The 20,632-nt window shown below is 43.0% G+C and overlaps 2 protein-coding genes across 21 annotated transcripts in view; one reads left to right on the top strand and one right to left on the bottom strand.

The window, feature by feature from the left end:
- Positions 1-12,830, bottom strand: part of MGAT4D (MGAT4 family member D) — a 121,052-nt gene extending 108,222 nt beyond the window's left edge. For 2 of the 9 annotated variants that reach the window (XM_065597743.1, XM_065597732.1), the window contains exons 1-4: positions 12,691-12,828; positions 10,803-10,929; positions 8,336-8,468; positions 117-4,748 (exon numbers count right to left, since the gene is read on the bottom strand). The gene's annotated coding sequence lies outside the window, so the exon portion shown is untranslated. Of the gene's footprint in view, positions 1-116; positions 4,749-8,335; positions 8,469-10,802; positions 10,930-12,534; positions 12,667-12,690 lie in introns of those variants that run through there. The other 7 variants (XM_065597744.1, XM_065597739.1, XM_065597735.1 and 4 more) reach the window with 6 other exon arrangements.
- Positions 12,052-20,632, top strand: part of ELMOD2 (ELMO domain containing 2) — a 49,758-nt gene continuing 41,177 nt past the window's right edge. For 3 of the 12 annotated variants that reach the window (XM_065597747.1, XM_065597748.1, XM_042850307.2), the window contains exons 1-6: positions 12,993-13,116; positions 13,338-13,665; positions 15,044-15,072; positions 18,114-18,211; positions 19,138-19,267; positions 20,339-20,472. In XM_065597747.1, coding sequence (XP_065453819.1) covers positions 13,521-13,665; positions 15,044-15,072; positions 18,114-18,211; positions 19,138-19,267; positions 20,339-20,472 — 536 coding nt within the window. In that variant the 5' untranslated portion in view covers positions 12,993-13,116; positions 13,338-13,520. Of the gene's footprint in view, positions 12,542-12,660; positions 12,851-12,975; positions 13,117-13,337; positions 13,666-15,043; positions 15,073-15,100; positions 16,189-18,113; positions 18,212-19,137; positions 19,268-20,338; positions 20,473-20,632 lie in introns of those variants that run through there. The other 9 variants (XM_065597749.1, XM_024103437.3, XM_008166123.4 and 6 more) reach the window with 8 other exon arrangements.

The following is a 20,632-nucleotide window of genomic DNA, read 5'->3' on the forward strand; positions in this document are numbered from 1 at the left end:
GCAGTACCATCACACCGCTGCCAAATACAGAGAAAATATAACCTTCCTACCTGATATTACCATTTATACATCCAACTGCACAGAAATTAATGGCCATGTAACAGTGTGGCACCCACCTGTCACAAACATCCACTTTTGATCAGATGTGTCTGCAGTTTTTCAGTTTATGATGAAGCCTGTCGGTGGTTTCTCAGGCGGTTTTTCAGTGACTCGGCCCTCTGCCCTAGTCACATACTCTGTATGGAAAACAGAACAAAGCCCTTCCAGGGAATACAGTCTTTAACCTGTCCCAGCCCTGGTATAGGGCCATATCCCCAGGGCTTCCTCTCTGGAGACAGGATCTTCCTGCGTCCCTCCCTGGACTCATTCCTTACTCAGTCCCAGCAGCCAGCCAAAAGCTTCTTCTTTGCTCCCCTCCCACACTGAGATGTCTGTGGTCCTGCTGCTTTTTCAGTCAGGCAGAATACAGTCCTCTCTCCTCCAGTTCCAGGCAGCAGCTGACTCTCAAAAAAGGAGCTGCAGTCAGTCTGCTGGCCCTGATTGACTGCTTCCTGCAACCACTCTAGGCCACTTGGAGGACTTCTCTACTGATCATATCTGGGATAGGGTGTGGCGGGACCCTGATGCCTCCAGACCTAGTCCACCCCATCAGACCCTGAATTACAGCAACTCAAGCATGAAAGATGAATGAGGGAGCAAAAAGACATTGATTAAATTGCAGAATAATGTGCATGTATAGTATTGATTAAAGGAAACTAGAAAAGACCTACTGCCTTACAATTAGAGATAAACCTTTTTGACTGACTGAAAAAAATATTAAAAAAGAAAAAAAACAGTCTTTTTCACAAATGAATTTTTCATGGAAAATTAAGAAGTAATATATAGGTGAGCATCAAGAAATTAGAAACTACCAAAGAGTGACAAGAACATAGAGGATTCTATATATTTTTACTGTTAAAATCATTTTTAAATCCACAGCAAAGCAAACAAGGGAAGGGAGCATATCTAAAATCTATACCACAGGAAGACAGTTTGAAAGACGGTTCTCCTTTAAGGGTTGTCTGCTATCACACTTTAGGTGCAATTCAGATCAGTGAGGTTTTGTCATCACTATATTGTGGACACAGGTCCCTGCAAAGTCCTGTAATCCATTTAAAATTCATACAGTTCCACATCACTAAAAGCAGATTTTTTCAGAACATTATCGGAAGGAATTTGCCAGTATCCTTTAAATAAAAAAAGCTGATATATTTAGCTTTTCTTAAGATATGCAGCATATCATCAATTCTAGGCATAGGATAAGCAGCTGGCACCATGACAGCATTGAGTTTCCTATACTCAACCCAAAACTGTACAGTGTTGTCTGCCTTAGTAACAAAGACCACAGGTGATGCCCAAGAGCAGTCAGACTCTGTCACTCCCAGGGCCAGCATGCTCTGCATCTCTGTGCAAGTTTGCTCTTGTACCTTGCCAGTGGTACAGTAGGCCCTGCAGGGAAGTGGCTGTGATCCTACAGTAACAATCTTATGAGTGAGTGAGTGAGTCTTCCCGGGCTTGTTAGAAAACACTTGTCTGTGTGCTTGCAGTACAGAAAACACCTGTGCTTTTTCAACTTATATTAACTCATTGTAGATATTGAGGCTTTCCAGAGATGAGCCAGTTTGGCTTTCAGCTGTCAAATCAATGAGGAGATGTGCCTCAGTTTCCCTTTCTACACAACAGATTATGTTTACCATGGCTTCTCTCTTGTGATCAACTTTAAATCTGTTTACATGCACCAGCTGCATGGCAGCATTACTGTCAGGTCTTTTGCCATGTATGTACATTCAGTTACGTCTTCTATCATTTCAAAAGCTCCCTTCTGAGTTTTGCACAGGGATAAGTAGCAACACTAAGTCTCCTACTTCAAAGGGCATTTACAAATATATTGGTCACACCTTTTGTTTGGTGTGACTGTCCCTGTGGTGACTCTGAATCATTTCCAGCATGTCCTTTAACTCTTGCCTGAACCTTTGTACATATTCAGTTATAGGCTACCCTTCTATCTCACATCTCAGTATCTCCTTCCCAGCAGTCTCTGGTAAGATCTAGGAGTCCCCTCACTTTCCCTCTGTATAGAAGATCAAATGGGCCAAACTGTAGATTCTTGGGGCACTTCCTTATAAGCAAACAAACAGTGTAACATTTCATCCTAATCTTAGTCCCGCTTGTGGGCATACATCCTCAGTATTGATTTCAGTGTCCCACCGAACCTCTCCACCACACCATTGGTCTCTAGGTGATATGGGGCAGCTTTTAGTGGTTTATCCCACACAACTTCCATAAATCACTGAATAGCTGAGACATGAAATCTGACTCATGATCTGATAAAATATTTTTAGGAAAACCCACTCTGCTAAAAATAATGAAAAGGGCTTTTTGCTACAGAAACAGGCTTTATGTCAATAGAGCAACTGCTTTGGGATATTGATGGTAAAATCCACTACAACCAGGATATATTTCTTCCCCCTTTGGGTGGGGTGTGGCAGAGGACCCACAATGTCCATTGCTACCCTATAAAATGCCTCTTGTATTACAGGCAAGGGGCAAAGAGGAACTTTCTGCAGTCCTGGAGGTCTTTTTTTGACATAATTCACAAGACTTGCAATAATCTCCCCCCTCATTCTGTACCCTGGCCAGTATATATATATTTTAAATGTTCATAGATTTTCATGGCCCTAAGTGACCAGTAAAAGGAAAATCATGTGTCAGCAAGATCAGTTCCCCACAGTGCTGGGCAGGCACAATCAGCCACTTGTAAGGTTTCCCAGGGATTTTACTTCCCCCCCCCCCCCCATGAGCTTATCTGTATATTCTCCATTTCCCCTCACTGGGGTTCCCTTCAGGACATATCTCCATATGCACTCTAGAGTGCAGTCTACCCTTAGCATTTTGCAGATGAACTAGCAACTGACAACTGGGACAGATTCTTCAGTAGCAGAGGTTAATTCCCCCTCCCCCAGTCTCAGAGGATTCTACTTTCCTTTGCTACGCAGGAGCTGGCTTCAATCCCTTCCACATCTGAAAACACTTTGCTTCCTCTTGCTCAGCTGGGGTTTCCCCTTCTCCCACAGCTGCTTCTTTGTCTGCACAATTCTCTTCTATGGGTTACAATATTAACAGCTACAGAGGGTCCTGTGGCACCTTTAAGACTAACAGAAGTATTGGGAGCGTAAGCTTTCGTGGGTAAGAACCTCACTTCTTCAGAGGTTCGAATATTAACAGCTGTGAACATACTAAAAATATCACTTCCCACCAGCAGTGCTGTGGAAGTGCTGTTTAATATCTCAACTTTCAAGGTACCTTTCAAACCTTCTCATTCAAAATGCACCTTAGCCAGAGGTACAGCTAGTTTATATTTTTCCAATGCCAGGAGCTCTACTTCCTGGTCAGGTAACATGCGTATCCAGTTTTTCTGAATATGCTTTCCTTGACCTGAGAAATTTGTACTCCAATGTCCCTTGAGGCTACCCATTCCTTGCAATTTACATTGGCAACCTTGATAAGCTCCAGGTCCACTTCCTCAGGATCAGGCATCACAAAATGAATCAGTGGTTCCACGTGTTCCTCTATGTTAATGACAGTTGCATTAACCTGCGTTGGATGGGGTGTGATCTTAGTTTATCTTAGGGCACTTATTTCTCATGTGCTCAGTGGAGTTACATTGGTGGTACCTCCTTGGACTATTCTCCTGTACAGGTTGTGTATGATGGGGATTTCCAGCAGGGGAATGATTCTGGGGAGGTGAGCACCTGGGCTCCCAACCACTCTCCTTCTTCCCAGTGGTAAAACAGTGTCATCCCCTTTACACCAGGCTTCTGCCCCTACTTCGGTGTCTTGTGCTCATTAGACATTTGGGCTTGTACAAAGGAATCAGGAGGCAGGATGGCAACTTCCTGCAGAGAACTTAAAGATTTATTCTATATTACATCTCAGAACATATGCTTAGAAAATGCTCTTGAGCAAAGCGATCAAACAAACAATTGGTCATAGTTCTCAGCCACGTTTCCCTTTTTCTTGTTGGGCCACACATTTTCTAGACATATTGACTCATGCCAGCACTTTTCCTGAGATTTGTGAATTTCAGACTGTACAACTCAGGGGTAATTTGAAAGCTTTGCGAGACAGATTTTTAAAACTCAGAATATTTCAAAGCTTTTTCAACTACCATTTCATTAAATATGTTTAATGTTTTACCACACAACTTTGCAATCAAGGGACTTTCTTATCTTCTGGAACTTTATGAATCTCACATAACCTTTCAAAAGTGGTAAAATATTCTTCAATACAATCTGTTTCTTTTTTGTATGCAGGGCACAACCTGTCCCTGCTGGGTGTTCCTTGGATGGAGGGAGTACCTGGGGACTGTGGGGTTTGCCCATTTTGCTCTGGGCATTCAGCCTTTCTTTCTCATTTTCTTGGGTTTCCTTCTTTTCCAGCTCCATGGCTTGTTGGTGTGCAGCTGCTTCTGCTTCCAGGGCTGGGCAGCATGCTGCTTCTTGCTGCTGCCTTTCAGTCTCCCTTTCCTTGGCTCTCATGTTTGTTTCCCACTTTTGGTGTCCATGTTCTTTGTCTTTCTACCCAGACAACCATTTTTATGGTTCACGCTCATCTCTTAATTTGTCATTTCCCAACCTGGCTAGCAATAACTTTATAGTTGCTTCACTGATGCTCATGTTTATGCTTTACTTTTGTTTTATTTCCCTTATCTGAAATAAACAAAATGAAAATAATAAAACAGTAATCTTTCTTTTGACTGTTCCTAGCCTTCACAATTGAGAATCATTTCAACTGTTACACGAGTGATTAAAGTGTAAATCTCAGTTAACATAGCAAGATGTTTAAATCCTGCATAATTATGCCACTGTCACATTTAGGGGTGCAATTCAGACTAGCAAGATGTTGTGTCAACACTTGTATTAAAATGCTTCTGCTACTTATAGCTTCCATCCTGCATGCACTCCGTATTCTGTAAATTGTACTACTCTGATTCAACCACTTTGAATCCAACAGCCTGACAGAAGTTATCCTAGACACACTCTTGTCTTTATCAGACTTGGTGAATGTTAGCAGGTGACCCCAACTCACCCCCAGTCCTGAGCTTTCTCAAACTCATGTGCTCTGCAATGTCCATCCCTCTCCTGCATCATTCAGAGGCATAACCCAACAACTTGCCACATTAACTGGAGTTAACATGCACTTTAAAGCAAACACAGAACTTGGTTGGGTTATATTAAAAGTAAAACTAGTTTACTAACAAAAGAAGACAGGATTTTAAGTGAGTTCAAGTATAAGAGATAAAGTTAGAAATGGTTACAAGCAAATAAAGGTGAACACACACATCTAAAAGTCTAAAACTTAATCTAGCAAGGCACAGGTTTTGTTCAAGATGGTTTTCCCAATTAACAGTCTTCCAGCAAAATGGTGTCTGACTCCCTCTTCCCTCCTCTCAGGATCTCCTCCAACAGCCCAAAGTGCAGGTTCTTTTGTTTTCTTAGATGCAAGACATACCTTGAGGTATTCTGCCCTTTCCTTTCTAGAACAGTATGGATTCTTCAGGTTACCCCTCAAAGTAAAGTTTATTCAAGGAACGTGGAAGATGACATGGACTCTGGTAGTGAAGGAAGCTCCATGCTCTTTCTTCCTGCACTAGTGTTTGCTAAAATGTAAATTGTTTTGTTTCTTTCCATCTCCCCTCTTCCCTCCCCATTAGTTGATTGCACTGTTTATGTGTAAACTGAGGTAAACCCACACTCCTTTGTTTAGGATAGAGCTGTTGAACACTTTTACCTGTCTGGTTTTGAACAAGTACTAGTAACATCATTCCAGGTAATTCATAATTGTACATATACTGTTGGTATTGTTAGCCATGATATTATTAACTAGTAAGTTATTAGTTTTCAAATGATACCTCACAAGGCATATTTTGTACAAAGATTATTACAATAGTGTGTAAGGTGTGAATACAGGGGTGCATAAGGTTACAGACTCCCACACTCTTGGAACACTCCTGCTGCAACCTCCGAGAAAGCTCCGGTCAGAAACAGGGGTGCTTGGGCTACAAACATGTTGTCTCGCAGAAATCTGTGCTTGGGCTAGAGGACATAAGGATCCAGAGACCTGACCCACTTCTTAAATCCTTCCAAGCACTTGTGCATCTTGTCTGAACCTCCCCTCCCAAGCTTCCTAACATCAAAATATAAAGGATGAAATTCTGGCCCTATTGAAGTCAATGCAAAAATCCCACTGATTACACCCCATGTACGAGTCTGGTATTTCAGGTACTATATCAAACACAATTTAAAAAAAAAGATCTATTTCACAAGTTTGCACAAACTAAAAACTCTTCTATTTAATTATCTGTGATAGAGCTATCATCCCACAACACAACTAGGCAAGCAAACATTTTGAACAGCAGACAGCATCATAGGAAATACAAGCCCCAGCACACACACTGATCTATTTTCATGCTGTAGCATGCACTTCGAAGTAACAAGGGACATTGTGAAAGAGTAAATTCATTTAAGAGGTGTCACTGTAAAACGGGTTAAAAGGGTCTCGCATAAAACCCAGCTGCTACCTCTTAACATGGCCCTCTTATCCATTAACTTTCAAAAAATATTAAAACAGTGGGGTGAATGCATGATCATTTGACTGCATATTCAACTCAAATGTCACATTCTTTTGGAGTGGATGCCGACAGACTGCATTGTGCCTTTAAGAAAATATGAAACTTTAATTAGAGAGAATGCCAAATTTGCTGGGTCACCTCTGATACAATCTGGAAAAGAGGAACCAACAGTCCTGCTTGGCAACTTTTGATATTATATGAAAGATATAGGAACAAATTCTTTTTCCTGCATTTCAAGAGGTATTAGAATGTGGCCAAGCAAGTCAGTTTGCCCTCTTAGAAGTCAATGTTTGTGTGCAATTCAAAGCAAGTGAAATTCCCTTTGCTCTCCTTGTAGGAACAGCACAACCTTTGAAAGTGTGCATTTCTATTATGGTTTCCATTACAAAGTGTGCAGAACTCAGGCTGAGCCCTATCTCAGGTGGTAGCAGGTTCCTATAGCTAGTCCAAGTGACTTTAGACCTCTTTGCTGTCAATTATAGCTGTTATGATGCAAATGTATGCAAAGGTATGTAGCTTGAAACATTTTTAGATATTTAAAAATAAGTACCATGATCTTGAAATGGATCTGGTAATAGCAGTGTAATGACAAACGTAACAGTACAGGAGCCCTGCAGAAATGCACCCACTGCACATGTACGCTTTCTTCCTCTCCATTTTCTTCACCTACACTTACTGTAGATGTATCTTGTAGGGGGAAACTGAGGTCACTCATTCTATCTCCACACTTCTGGAGCATGATGCATCACAATGCTCTGTCCTTACAATTGGAAGCACCACTCCAAGGAAGGGGGTGGGACCAGGCTGCCATACTGTTGTTACTGGAAGTAGCTATTGCAAATTCCTTCCTGAGCTGTGGGGAATGGCATGGCTTTCCCATCACCTCTGGATTCTAGAGCCTGGCCAGTTCCAGCTCCTCAACTAACCCTGACTCCACTACACTCTGGTGCTGCTCCTCAGCAGGGCCCAGAGCTACCATGCAGAGATGAAAGTGTGGTCTGAGGCTTTTTGCAGTAAGGAGCAGCAGCCATTAGCTTTTTGCAGTAAGGAGCAGCAGCTGACATTAGCTAAAAGTGCAGAGTCATGTCCCATCGAAACTGTACAAAACAATAGAATATCTGGTTGTTAAGGAAGTATAACATCTACAGATAAACATTAAGATGTTTAAAGAAAGTCTTTCCAAGATAATACTCTGTTTGGCAGAACTGCTTATCAGCAGTTTCAATTGGGGAAAAAAAATCCCCCTTTTTTAAACTTTCAGTTGTTTCTGTCTGTTGCATAACTAGTTCCACAACATTTGAACTGATTCTTGTATGTAGGGAGTAATGTGCTAGGACTAGTGAAAGAATTGTTTCATAATACTTTAGTAAAAATAATTGGTTATGGTACAGATAAGCAGGACCTAAGTCAGGGATCGGCAACTTTTGGCACGCGACCCACCAGGGAAAGCCCCTGGCAGGCCGGGCCAGTTTGTTTACCTGCCGCGTCCGCAGGTTTGGCGATTGCAGCTCCCACTGGCTGCGGTTCGCCGCTGCAGGCCAATGGAGGCCGTGGGAAGCTGTGCGGGCCGAGGGATGTGCTGGCCGCCCTTCAAGGGGTAGGTGTGTCGCAGGGCTCTGCTTGTTTGGGGGGTGGGGGAACAGGGACAAGGGTGTTCCCACTTACCCAGTGCAGGGTTGATACACCCCATCACACAGACGTTGAGACTCTCAGCTGGGGCAGACAAACACAAACAGGGACTCCAGCCCTCTGGGTGAGTCAGAACCAAGGAACAGTCTGTAGTCCCCTGACCTTTTGGCTAAGGCAAACAATAACAAAGAAACTTCAGCCCCCTGGATGGGGCAGAGCACACACAGTCTATAGCTAGAATCTCCAGCAGTAATGCCCACCTGCCAACACAGGATAGAAGACCCAGGCCCACGCTACTCCACCAGGTTCCGATCCAGGGCCATGTGCAGCTAGCAACCTCCTGTTCAGGATTCAAGTACTGACTCCACTATATTCCCTGGGTCAATTCCTAGCCTTAAGTCCATTTCAGACCTCTCCTCTGTGAGCACCAGCTTGGTGTCCCCATCAGTCTCTACAGCTGGAGGGTTCTCCATAACATAGTGTGATGGGGCAAGGCCAGATGGCTACAGTAAAGTAGTGAGAAACAGGTATGTTAGCCCCAGGCTAAACAAATCCCTGGTACCATGGTAACCAAATGGCAGTTGCTCCAGGTTAATCAAGACATCTGGGGCCAATTAAGATCCTTCTAGAAGGAAGTGGAGATAGCTAGATTGATTAGGACACCTGAAGCCAATCAAAGACTGGCTGGAACTAGTTAAAAGCCTCCCAGTTAGTTAGGGAGGTGTGGATGCCAGGAGCTGTGCTGTTGGAGGAATGAAGCAGTACAACTCTATATCAGGTGCAAGGAAGGAGGCCCTGAGGTAATTGTGAAGAAGATATTGAGTGGGGGCTGCTATGGGGAAGTGGCCCAGAGAATTGTACACATCCTATTTCCAAAAAGTCAGCTTCCATAGCTGGCTAATTTTAGGGTCCCTGGGCTGGAGCCTGGAGTAGAGGGTGGGCCTGGGCTCCCCGCTCCCCTCCCTGATTAATCACTGATACTGGGAGACAACAGAGACTGTGTGAGGGAGGGTTGCTTCTCCTCACTTCCCTTGCTGGCTTATGATGAAAATGGCTCAGTAGACTGTGACCCTTGCCCCTAGAGAGAGAAGGGCTATGTGGAGGGTCACAGTGAGCCTCTGAGGCTAGCAAAATCTATCAGGAAATGCAGGACCCATGGAGTCAAGAACAGAACTTTGTCACAATAGACCGGGATCTCTGTTTCAGCAGGCTGACCATTCTTCAACAGCATACATTCATCCTCCTCCTCAGTCAGGCCAGGTTGAGCTGACCAGCCTCCTTTCATCTGCTCCCCCACTGGGAGGGAGCATGTGCAGCAGAGGTTAGGGGATATGGTCTCTTGGGCCCAATGTGGTTAACCCCCACTTGTTCAGTGTGGGGTCACCCATCACAGGGTGTACCATGGATTTATATTTTCTGCTTTATTATCTATTCCTTTCGTAATGGTTCCTAACATTGTTAGCTTTTTACTGCCATTGCATACGGAATAGATGTTTTCAAAGAACTATGCATGATGACTCCAAGATCTTTCTTGCATAGTAACAGCTAATTTTGACCTCATCATTTCGTACATATAGTTGGGATTAATTTTTCCAATGTGCATTACTTTGCACTTATCAATAAGGCTACGATTTACTCATGGACAGGTCACAGGCAATAAACAAACATTCATGGTCAGTGGGGGGGCTTAGCTTAACTAGAGGTGGCAGGGCACTGCTGCTCGGGGGGGGGGGGGAGGGGAAGGGGTTGGGGAGAAGGGAGGTTGCCTGGGGCACCGCTGCTCTTGCAACGGGGGCACCCACCCAGAGCACTGTTGCTGCTTGGGCGGTCCTGAGCAGTAGCTGGTGTGGTTGGCCCTGGGGCAACTCCAGCAGTGGCTGGTGTGACTAACTGCAGGGCAACCTGAGCAGCTGGCTATGGGGCCGCTCCAGCAGCAGCCGATGTGGCTATGGCTGGGGCTGCCTGAGCAGCAGGCCCCAGGGCCAGCTGCTTGGGTGGCCCTGGGGTCAGCCACATGGGCTGCTGCAAAAGTCCATGGAAAGTCACAGAATCCATGACTTCCGTGACCTCCATGACAGACATGCAGCCTTACCTATCAACTCTGAATTTCATCTGTCATTTTGTCACTGGGTTGTGAGATCCCTTTGTAACTCTTCACACGAAGCTTTGGACTTACCATATTGAGAAATTTGGATTGTCTGCAAATTTTACCCTCACGCTTCACCTTCTTCTCCATATCATTTATGAATATGCTGAACAGCACAGGTCCCAGTACTGATCCTTGGGGGGACCCTTATATTTACCTCTCTTCAGTGTGAAAATGACCATTTAATCCTTCCCTTTGTTTCCTATCTTTTAACCAATTACTGATCCATGAGAGAACCATCCCTTTTATTTCATGAGAGGTATAACATACTGAGGGTGGGGTTGATGGCGCATGGTTGGGGGAAGAGCAGAGAATCATAGAGGCGACAGTGCAGCAGCATCATTATCATAGGCATACCCTGAGGTTCAGAAAATGACACGGCCAAGCTGCCCGAGCATAGTTTTTCAAGGTGATGGAGGGTAACTTCATCATAGATTTCACATGCTTGAGTGATGGTATGGACTGCTCTGGCAGCACTACAGACCTGGGTAATAGATAAGCAACCAATGAGGGATGCTGAGTCTTGGGATAATGCATGTACAACAATTTGCCCTACCTACTAGGCACCTGCTTTTTGATAGATCAGTTGCTATATTTACTGGGTAGTCTTCAGGCTCAGCCCTGCATATAGCACACTGCTAGCTTTGATGTGGCCAAGCACAGATCACTATGAGTGTGTTTGTGTCCTACAGTGAGATGTAAACCACAGGATAGCATGTGTTATATATCTGCCTCTGTGCCTGTCTCAAAGGATGCAAGTCTATTACAGACCCCACCTATGCACAAAACACATACAGATCAGCAGGTTACAGGGACACAATCTTCAAGTCAGCCTAAGCTGAAAAAAAAGAATTTCTCGTTAGTCTTGCTACCTTGGCGTCTATCTATTTTAAATTCATCAAATGGACCTTGAACTCTTGATCTGCACTTTCTTTTAGAGCTACTGTTAAAGAGGGAAAAAAAGGGGGAGAGAAAGACCAACCTTTTTCCTCTGCCTACCAACATCTGGTCTACCCTGAAGAGTTGTATCGGCTTGTGATATAGAGGAAAACAAACAAACAAACCCCAGACCCTTGGCTGACACAGCTATGCTGACAACTCGCCTGTACAGACACAGATGGAAAAGTGATTAGGGAGATGGCATTTCTACACCCTTCTGTCAGTGTAGGCTGTGTCTACATAGCAGGGGTTTGTTGAGATGTTTGTCAGCTATTCTTCTTTTCTCACAGATTCTTCATTTTTTCAGACATAGGACAGGAGGGAGACCCTTATAATGAATCTCAATCAAACACAGCAGAGCCAGCTTGACCCTAGGAACAGCAATGATGGTGGTAGCTTAGGCAGAGAGAAGGTTACCTAGGGAGGTGGTGGAATCTCCTTCCTTAGAGGTTTTTAAGATCAGGCTTGACAAAGCCCTGGCTGGGATGGTTTAGTTGGGGATTGGTCCTGCTTTGAGCAGGGGGTTGCACTAGATGACCTCCTGAGGTCTCTTCCAACCCCGATATTGATCCTATAAAAGGTTTCTGGTATTTTCGGACTGTCTGCTGCGGATTACCTGGCCTGCTAGACACAGTCACGTGCTTGTTAACGTCATAATGTCTGGCTCTGCCTCTCTCCATGTGTGTTACATGAACGCCAAGGCGACGGCAGAGGCCTCTAGCTAGGACATACCAGGCGGAATCTGCGGGGGATCAGGGCCAGGTGCCCATCGCAAGCAGCTATTACCTCCCCTACCTCCCCCTGAGCCAGGGCTGCGCCGGGGAGCCTGGCTATTGCAGCGCGGCCCAAGCGCTCTGCTCCATAGCGCTGAGCAGGCGAGTTCCGCAGGCAGAGGAGGCGGGTGCCCAGCGCCCGCCGAGCACGAGTCCCCTTCACACCTTGGGAACCCGCTCCGACAACTAACTGCTGCCCGACACCACCAGGGGCTCCGCCGGCCACCCCTCGCCCCTAGGGGGACAGCGGAACCGGGGCCCGGCCGGAACTAGCGCAGGTGGAGGGAAGCGGGCTGCGCGCACCTCGTCCCTGCCCCGGCTGGTGAACGGCTCGTGCCGGCCAGGGTCTGGAGAGCGCCCTGGCACCGCTGCTCTACCTGGACGGTGAGGAGTGGGGGAGCCGAGTCCTGTCTCCCTCCCCGCCCCGCTTAGGTCGTCCCCCTGGTTACGCACGCGACACGCTGGCCGAGGGGCGGGGCACTGCAGCGATTACCCGCAGAACTGCGCGGAACAGCGGTTTAACTGGCCCTTACCTCGCCCCCATCAATCACTTCCGGGTCAGCCGGTGGCCGGTTTCCTTCCGGGGACGCTAGAGTCGGGGCTAGGCCGGAGCCCGCCCCACTCACTGGTGGGGACGACGTGAGCAGTGCCTGTCCCGCTGGCGGTACCCGGGCGGGGGGCGCGCCCTCATTGGTAGGGCGCGGGCAGAGCTATTGCCCCGCCTGGGAGGGAGCAGACGGCTAGTCCAGCGGGGTGTCCCGTGCTAGGACGCGTCATCCACCTGCTCCCCGCTGACTGGCTGGGGGCAGCAGCTGCCGCTGGGCCAACCCCCTCCCCTCCTTTCAGCGGACATGGGGCGTTGTGTGCCCCCCGACACCTGTCCGGATGAGCGATAGGGCAACAGCCTCGCTTTCGATCGGCCTCGCTACCTCTCCCCCCGCCCCTGCGCATCTTCCTCGGTGGGCATGGCTTCCCCCCCCCCGGGCTGCAGTTAGGGGGCTGCAGGGCAACGGGGAGGTGTTTGTGCAGAGCAGGAAGAGGAGGCTGGGGCGGTGCCTGGCAGCCTGTGTCCTGCTCTGGCAGTGCTTCTAGGCCTCTCCCCCCCCCTTAAGGCTTGGCATTGACCCTCCCCAACCGCCAGCTCTAGTACAAAGCGTCTCTCCTTCTTTACCCTTTGCAGCTAAGGGGGCACTCAGCCTTTCATTTCTGACAGATGAAGAGTGTTCGCCACGTGAGAGGGAGCAGATGTTACCATCATTAGCAGCTCAGCAAGAGCTTGCAGCCCAGACAGATTGTACAATTGTTTCTGTAGTGTCAGATAACGAATGCCCTGTGATCAGTTGTCACTCTCTTTGCACAGAAAATGTTTGTGTACTTATGGAGATACCTGTATAGTAACTTCTTCCGGTTTTGGCTGAAATGGATCTTGAGGCAGCTCACTGGAAAATGTGAATTACAGCGTATCTTTGGTAGCTCAAAGGAAGGTTCACAGCGGACGCTAAAGATAGGTAATGAAGGATGTAATCTTTTAAAAAGTATGTTAGAGCTTGCAACTGGACAGCCAGTTCCTCTTGCACTTCAGTTTGGTAACAGTTAATCTGTGTGACAGCAGTTTGAAGGCATACCTGAAAAACTGGTTGGTTTCACATCCGGTCCAAGTGGGGTCCAAGTGGGGAAAACGTCTCAATCATTATTGATATTGTACTCCTATTGGCAGACTCAAGGGAGCAACGGTTACATGGGCCCTAGATACGTCTACTATGTTCATTGCTGGAATTGGCAGCTAGAGGTCTTGTAGAAACATTTTGGCAAAGCATTGTGAGAAAGCTGACATCCTTCCTGTGTTGTATCTGTTTTGTAACTTGCTTCCTGTATTGCCTGCCAGGCCAATGCCTTTCTCATGGACTCTAAATTTACTTTAAAAGCAAAGTGCATCATATTGTATATAAACTACAAATGCTTTTACGTAAGCTTTAATTACTAGAAAAATAAAGGTCCAAAAGATATACTTCCCTTTCCCTGCTAGCCAAGGAAAAACTTAGTCAGCTTCAAAAAATGAGCTAAAAGGTGTTACACCTTCTGCTGAGTCTCTGGCCATTTTTTTTTTTGTTTTACCATCACAATTTCCTATTTTAAAAACAAACGTTTTCTTTGAAAGACCCACACAAACATGAAAATTAATAACAAAGGGGAAACACTGAAAATGACTACACACAAAGTGATGTCAAATGCAACATGTAAATCTAAAATAAGTAATTTGTAAGTCAGTCTTGGTTGCCATTGTAACAATAGTAGGAAAATGTACAAAGTATGATGTTCTTTTGTAAACTCCAGTTAGTATAAATGAATGTTTTTAATGTGCTTGGAAAGAAAGATATTCCTAAATACACAACAGCTATGTTATCTCTTTCAAACTGGCTCCTCATCTTTCCAGGCTGTTAAACTGCCATTGTAATGGAGTAAATTTAAAAACTACAAAACTATTCAGGTTTCTATATTCATAAAGATGGTGATAGATTTACATCATGCAAAAGATTTTCAATTCAGTATTGTCACTTAAGGATAATTTTAAATTAAACAGGTGACTAATTGCTGATGCAACCCTAAAAAAACACTGGTTAGACATAAAAAGCAACAGAGGGTCCTGTGGCACCTTTGAGACTAACAGAAGTATTGGGAGCATGCTTATGCATAAGCATGCTCCCAATACTTCTGTTAGTCTCAAAGGTGCCACAGGACCCTCTGTTGCTTTTTACAGATTCAGACTAACACGGCTACCCCTCTGATACTATTTACAAATGTGTTGTCAATGATGTAACTCGTCAAAAGTTTGAATTCAATATATAAAACGGTTGTAGTGATATAATTATTTGTCTTGTATTACAGAGTACTCATTGGGATTATCAAAGAGTAAGGTAGGAGTCTATGGAGATAACACACTATACCAGAAAACCAATTTTTAGAGACAAATATGCCCTTAAAGTAATACTTACTTTTAGAATTTGATAGCTTTTCAGTGTCTTTTGGGTATGTATTCATGACAGAATGTGCTGGAGTAAAATTCTCACTGTTTTTCTGTTAAAATTTTATACAGAATAATGCTCAATATGCTCAGTTTTATCCAGATTTCTACTCTAATTCAGAAATATGTAAAATTGAATAATTATTTGAATAGAACAAAAGTAGTCTAATTCTTAATGTAATTTTTGTCATGGTATCAAGGCCTCAGTGATCTGCACAGTAAAAATGAAGCTGCTAGGTAGGAATGCGATTTGCAGACTAAAAATCTTTTATAGAAAATGGAAATGTGATACGTAATCCTTTTAATGCTAGGTCTATTATGCATGGTGTCATGTAGTAGTGCTGTATAATTGAAGCAAATGGAATATGAATACATACTTGGCTGTTCAGCAGTATGTTGCAAGTTCATTTTACTTTTTATATGTTCAGCATCAGTTAAAGGGATACTGTCAAAGTATTAGACCCTCACATTTGCTTATCTTAAACTAAATGTTTTTCTATGAAGATGACTGACCTCTTCTGTCTAATCACTGCCAAGTGGTACTGAAAGAGAATTTTTGTGACTGCCACAAACAAATTTTTGTTATGATAGAACACTGAGTGGGTTCTACCAGATGTCTTAATTATGATTTTAATATCAAATTTCTAGAGTATCTTACCCCAGAATGGTTTACCCTTTGTGTGTACACACACATACATACCCACCATTAGGTTGATTTGACATGATTTGTTCTTGACAAGTCTATACTGACTGTTACTTATTACCTTATTATCTTCTAAATGTTTGCAAATTGATTGCTTAATTATTTCCTCCATTATCTTTCTGGGTACAGAAGTTAAGTTGGCTGGTCTGTAATTCCCCAAGTTGTCCTTATTTCCCTTTTTATAGATTGGCACTGTATTTGCCCTTTTCCAGTCTTCTGGAATCTCTCCCATCTTCCATGACTCTTCAAAGATAATCGCTAATGGCTCAGATACATCCTAAAATACTCAATGAGCTGATTGAGGAGGTATTTCATCAGGCCCTGGTGACTTGTCTAAGTAATTTTTAACTTGTTCTTTCCCTATTTTAGCTTCTGATTCTAGCTCATTTTCACGAGCATACACTATGTTAGATGTCCAGTCGCTACTAACCTTTTGTGTCTCTCAAAGTGATTCATAGATTCCAAAGCCAGAAGGGACTATTGTGATCTTCTAGACTAACCTCTTGTATAATAGAACTTCCCCAAAATAGAGTGGATGTTTTTCTAAAAAATATAGTCTTGATTTCAAAATTGCCAGTCATGGAGAATCCACTATGATCTTGGGTAAATTGTTCCAATGTTAATACCCTCATTGTTAAAAAAAAAAATGCATTATTTCCAGGCTGAATTTGTCTAGCTTAAATTTCTAGCCATTGGATGTCTGTTAGATTGAAGAGACCATTATTAAATATTTGTTCCCCATGTAGGTACTTAGACTGTAATCAAGTCACCCCCCGACCCTTCTTTTTGTTAAGCTATAGAGAGCTCTTTGAGTCTACCACTATGAGACATGCTTTCTAATCTTTTAATCGTTCTCATGGCTCTTCTCCAAACCCTTTCCAGTTTATCAAGGACTAATGCAGTGGTTCCCAAACTTGTTCCGCCACTTGTGCAGGGAAAGCCCCTGGCGGGCCTGGCCGTTTATCTGCCACGTCCGCAGGTTCGGCCGGTCGCTGCTCCCGGTGGCCGCGGAAGGTAAACAGCCCGGCCCGGCCCGCCAGGGGTTTTCCCTGCACAAGCGGCGGAACAAGTTTAGGAACCACTGGACTAATGCATCCAAAGCCCTTTTTGCCACAGCATTTCACTGGGAGCTCATGATCAGCTGATTATCCACTACAACCCTCAAATCTTTTTCAGAGTCACTGCTTCTTAGGATAGAGTTCTCCCATCTTGTAAGTGTGACCTTCAAGTATTTACAGCATTTATTGATATGTGATCTCCATTCAGGTCTGTCTTTGAAGTTATCAACATTTATGCTGCACAAGTTAAGATTCTGCTTAGGGGTGACTTTGAAGTATTTACATTCACAGTCATTCCTGTACTTTCCAAGTTTCAGCTAACCATAAATGACTTTTTTGGAGACTCTATCATCATCCTTTCTGATAACATGACCTGTCCATTTAAGTTGAACTTTGATAACCATTGCCTTGATGCAGGTTATTTTTGCTCTTTCAAGGATGTTATATGTATATTAAGGCCTCTGTCTCAACCTATTTGTTGTTACTAACAGCAAACGTGCCACACTTTTCCAGAATGAAGATATTAACCTAGGTCCTGGAATTTGTCTGGGACTTTAGTTAATATCTTCACTCCGGAAAAGTATGGCATGCTGTTAGGATGAGACCGAGGCCTTGACTATGTTGTTACTAACACTGGCATCTCACTTCCAAATAGTGCACTTGCTCCTTATGATGAGGTATTAGTTCATTATTGAATTGGAGGAAGAATGTCACTGAGAATTCTTACTCCTCAATAATCCCATTGACTTCAGTAGGACTAAGTAAATGGAGTAAGGTACTATTTAGCACGTTTTAAGGGTTTCAGAATCTAGGTTATAGTGAATTGCCAATACAACTTCTCTCAGGATTTAAGTTTGCCTTTGAGGATTCTCCTCCAAAAATTATCAGGCCCGATACTAGTTATCTTGAGATCACGGTCCAGGATGCATTTTTTTAATTAATGTATTTTACCAGCTGGCTGAAAAAGAAGGAATGAAAGTATCCTCATTCTTTCACAGGCAAAGCAAACACACTTAAGGCTTTATCACAAAATGTATTTACCTTGACAACTGTCGCATATTTTTTCATTTTTAAAAGATGCAAATGCAATGGGCATGAACAGACTGGTAAATAATAGGAACAAAATAGATGTTACATTTTGTATTCATTGTTTTACTTACGTTCATTTCTTAGGTGTTAAGAAATGCTGTACATATTGGTGAAGCTGAAGTGGAAAAATGTGTCCTGGGTATAATGAAAGAAAAGAAGATAAATATACAGAAGGATACAGGGTATGTTGTTTGCTACTGTTATACTGGTACTTCTGACTGGACCACATAATTTTACCTTTTATAACATTGTATAGGTATGTGACAAGAGAGATTATTAAAGGAATCACTAATCTGATACTGTTATTTGGGGAATACAGCACATACATCATACTTTGCCATTCAGTTTTAAGGATTTAAGATGTATAGATGACGAGAGTGCATATGATGTGGTATGATAAAAAGGTTTTAGCAGCATGAGTTTGGGATAACTGCATTACTCACAGTTGACCAACCCACAATTAAATTGTACTGGTCATCTCAATCAAATCTTTACCATATCGTCCTGTATGACCTCTATTACATATTGTTATTTTAGAGAGTTAATTTAAAATAAAAAACAAAACTTGTTAGATCAGTTTCTTTTGTGTCTCTCCACCTGTAACAGTAAAGGCCTTGAGGAGGGGAAAATTATAACTAATTTAAAACAACTCTAAAAATGATCTAAAGAAACTTTTCTGTACATAAAAACCATCCACAGTTTCAAAGTTTCGGATATCTTATGACCTTTAAATCTAGAAGCAAGTGTGGCATTTAATGTTGGAAAGCTTCAGTTCTCCCCTTTTCCAGAGATGCAATGTTCCCATTTCTAGCTGTGCAGCATTAAAGTATTGCCCTTAGACTTGTCACTGGAGCTGGATGAAATATTACATACACTAGTCTAAACTTGAGAGTAACATTTTGAGGTGAGGAAAGTAATACATTTCTCTCTGGAAGACTGATTTTTTTTTTTTTTTCCCAGTTGGGCAAAGCTTGCAGGAGTTTGGTGTGTCACATTAAATATTGCAGGATCTGTACTCCCTTTTTTCTTATGATCTAAGCAATGACGACTCTATGGCCATCCCATCATGTATCCCCCTTAAGCTCCTGTGGGGTTTTTTGTTTTTCAGTTTTAAGACAAGCCTGCAGGTATGTTTGCTGCAGATATCTGGTTATAAGAAACTTTATTTGGAGGTGGAAAATCTGAGGAAAGTTCCATATGATTCAGATACCGAAGAACATGAAAAGCAACTAATCCAGGTGAAGGTGTCTTGGAATTCTGAGTCCTAAACTATTACTAGAATAATTGAATGCTAATAAATTAGCCATAGAAGTTTAGCTTTCTTTAAATTCATAACTATCAGGCTGTTTGGTCTTTATAAACTAGAAGAGCAAAATTGATTTTAAAAATTGGAATAAACCAGCTCTGACAGGTGCCTTTTCAATAAGTTTCTGACAAATGCCCTTTACTAGAAGTCTCCAATAGTATGTGAAAGCTTAATTTATCCCCTTACTACTAAGTCCTTTAATAGCATGTTGGCATTTTAAAAATATTTACTATTTTCAATTGTAAAAGTGACACTCTCAAGTTAAACAATATCCTAAAGCGAATCTCAGACCAATAGCTCTTTTTCCCCAAGGGTTTCTTACAGTAAGTTTATTCCATCTGAAACCCCAAAAATAGTGGCACACAATTATTTAAAAAAAGAAAACCACCAACAAGTCTGCATACAAACAGTACTTGATAATTTATAGTGCTTCAAGAAATGTAATGAGTTTTACAAATACCAGTGAACTTAGCATTCTAATATCCCTGTATATAGATATGTATCCTCACTGTGGCTTTGATCCTTCAAAGACTTATGCAAGTGTTTCAATTGAAGCACGTGGGTAATCTCATTTAACTCAATGGTAGTACTTGTGCTTAAAATTAAGCACTTGCACAAGTGTTTGCAGAATTGGGGTTTACGTGGATGAGGAGACTGACAACCAGAAAAATTAAGGGCCTGATGCTCTTTTACATCCACTTGGGGTCCTTCTGCACTGCCAGAGCAGCATAAAGGGGCCTTAGTGTAAATGAGTATCAGGCTCTAAGGGAGTTAATTGTTCCCTGACTTGGTTATAATTTTAGTATATATCGGGCTTAAGTGAGTTACCCAAGGGGAAAAAAGGAAATGTGACAAAACAGAGAATCCACGTCTCCCAATTTTTAGTCTTGTCTTAAATGCAAGATTATTTTATCTGACATGTGTCAATAAGTGTTCTGAATAACATGACTAGGAAAAACATTGGCAGTTGTGTTATTTGTAACATGGAAGTATATTTATGTAGCTTTGGAATTTGCTGATGCCTCATGAAAATCTGAAGGCTAGAATCACCAAGCAGTGGTGTGACATTGGTTTCCAAGGTGATGATCCCAAAACAGACTTCAGAGGAATGGGCATGCTGGGATTAGTCAATCTGGTGTAAGTGAAAATAAATACTTTTCTTATCTAAGTCTTAAATTTTCTATGTCTTTGAATTCTTATTTAGTATTATTCCTAATTCCCTCTGGACTACCTGAGTAGAAGCAAATAGAAATATATTGGCTACTGTAATACATTACTGAATAATGGAAAATGAACC

This window comes from Chrysemys picta, chromosome 5, assembly GCF_011386835.1.
Source record: "Chrysemys picta bellii isolate R12L10 chromosome 5, ASM1138683v2, whole genome shotgun sequence".
NCBI classification, from domain to species: domain Eukaryota; kingdom Metazoa; phylum Chordata; order Testudines; family Emydidae; genus Chrysemys; species Chrysemys picta.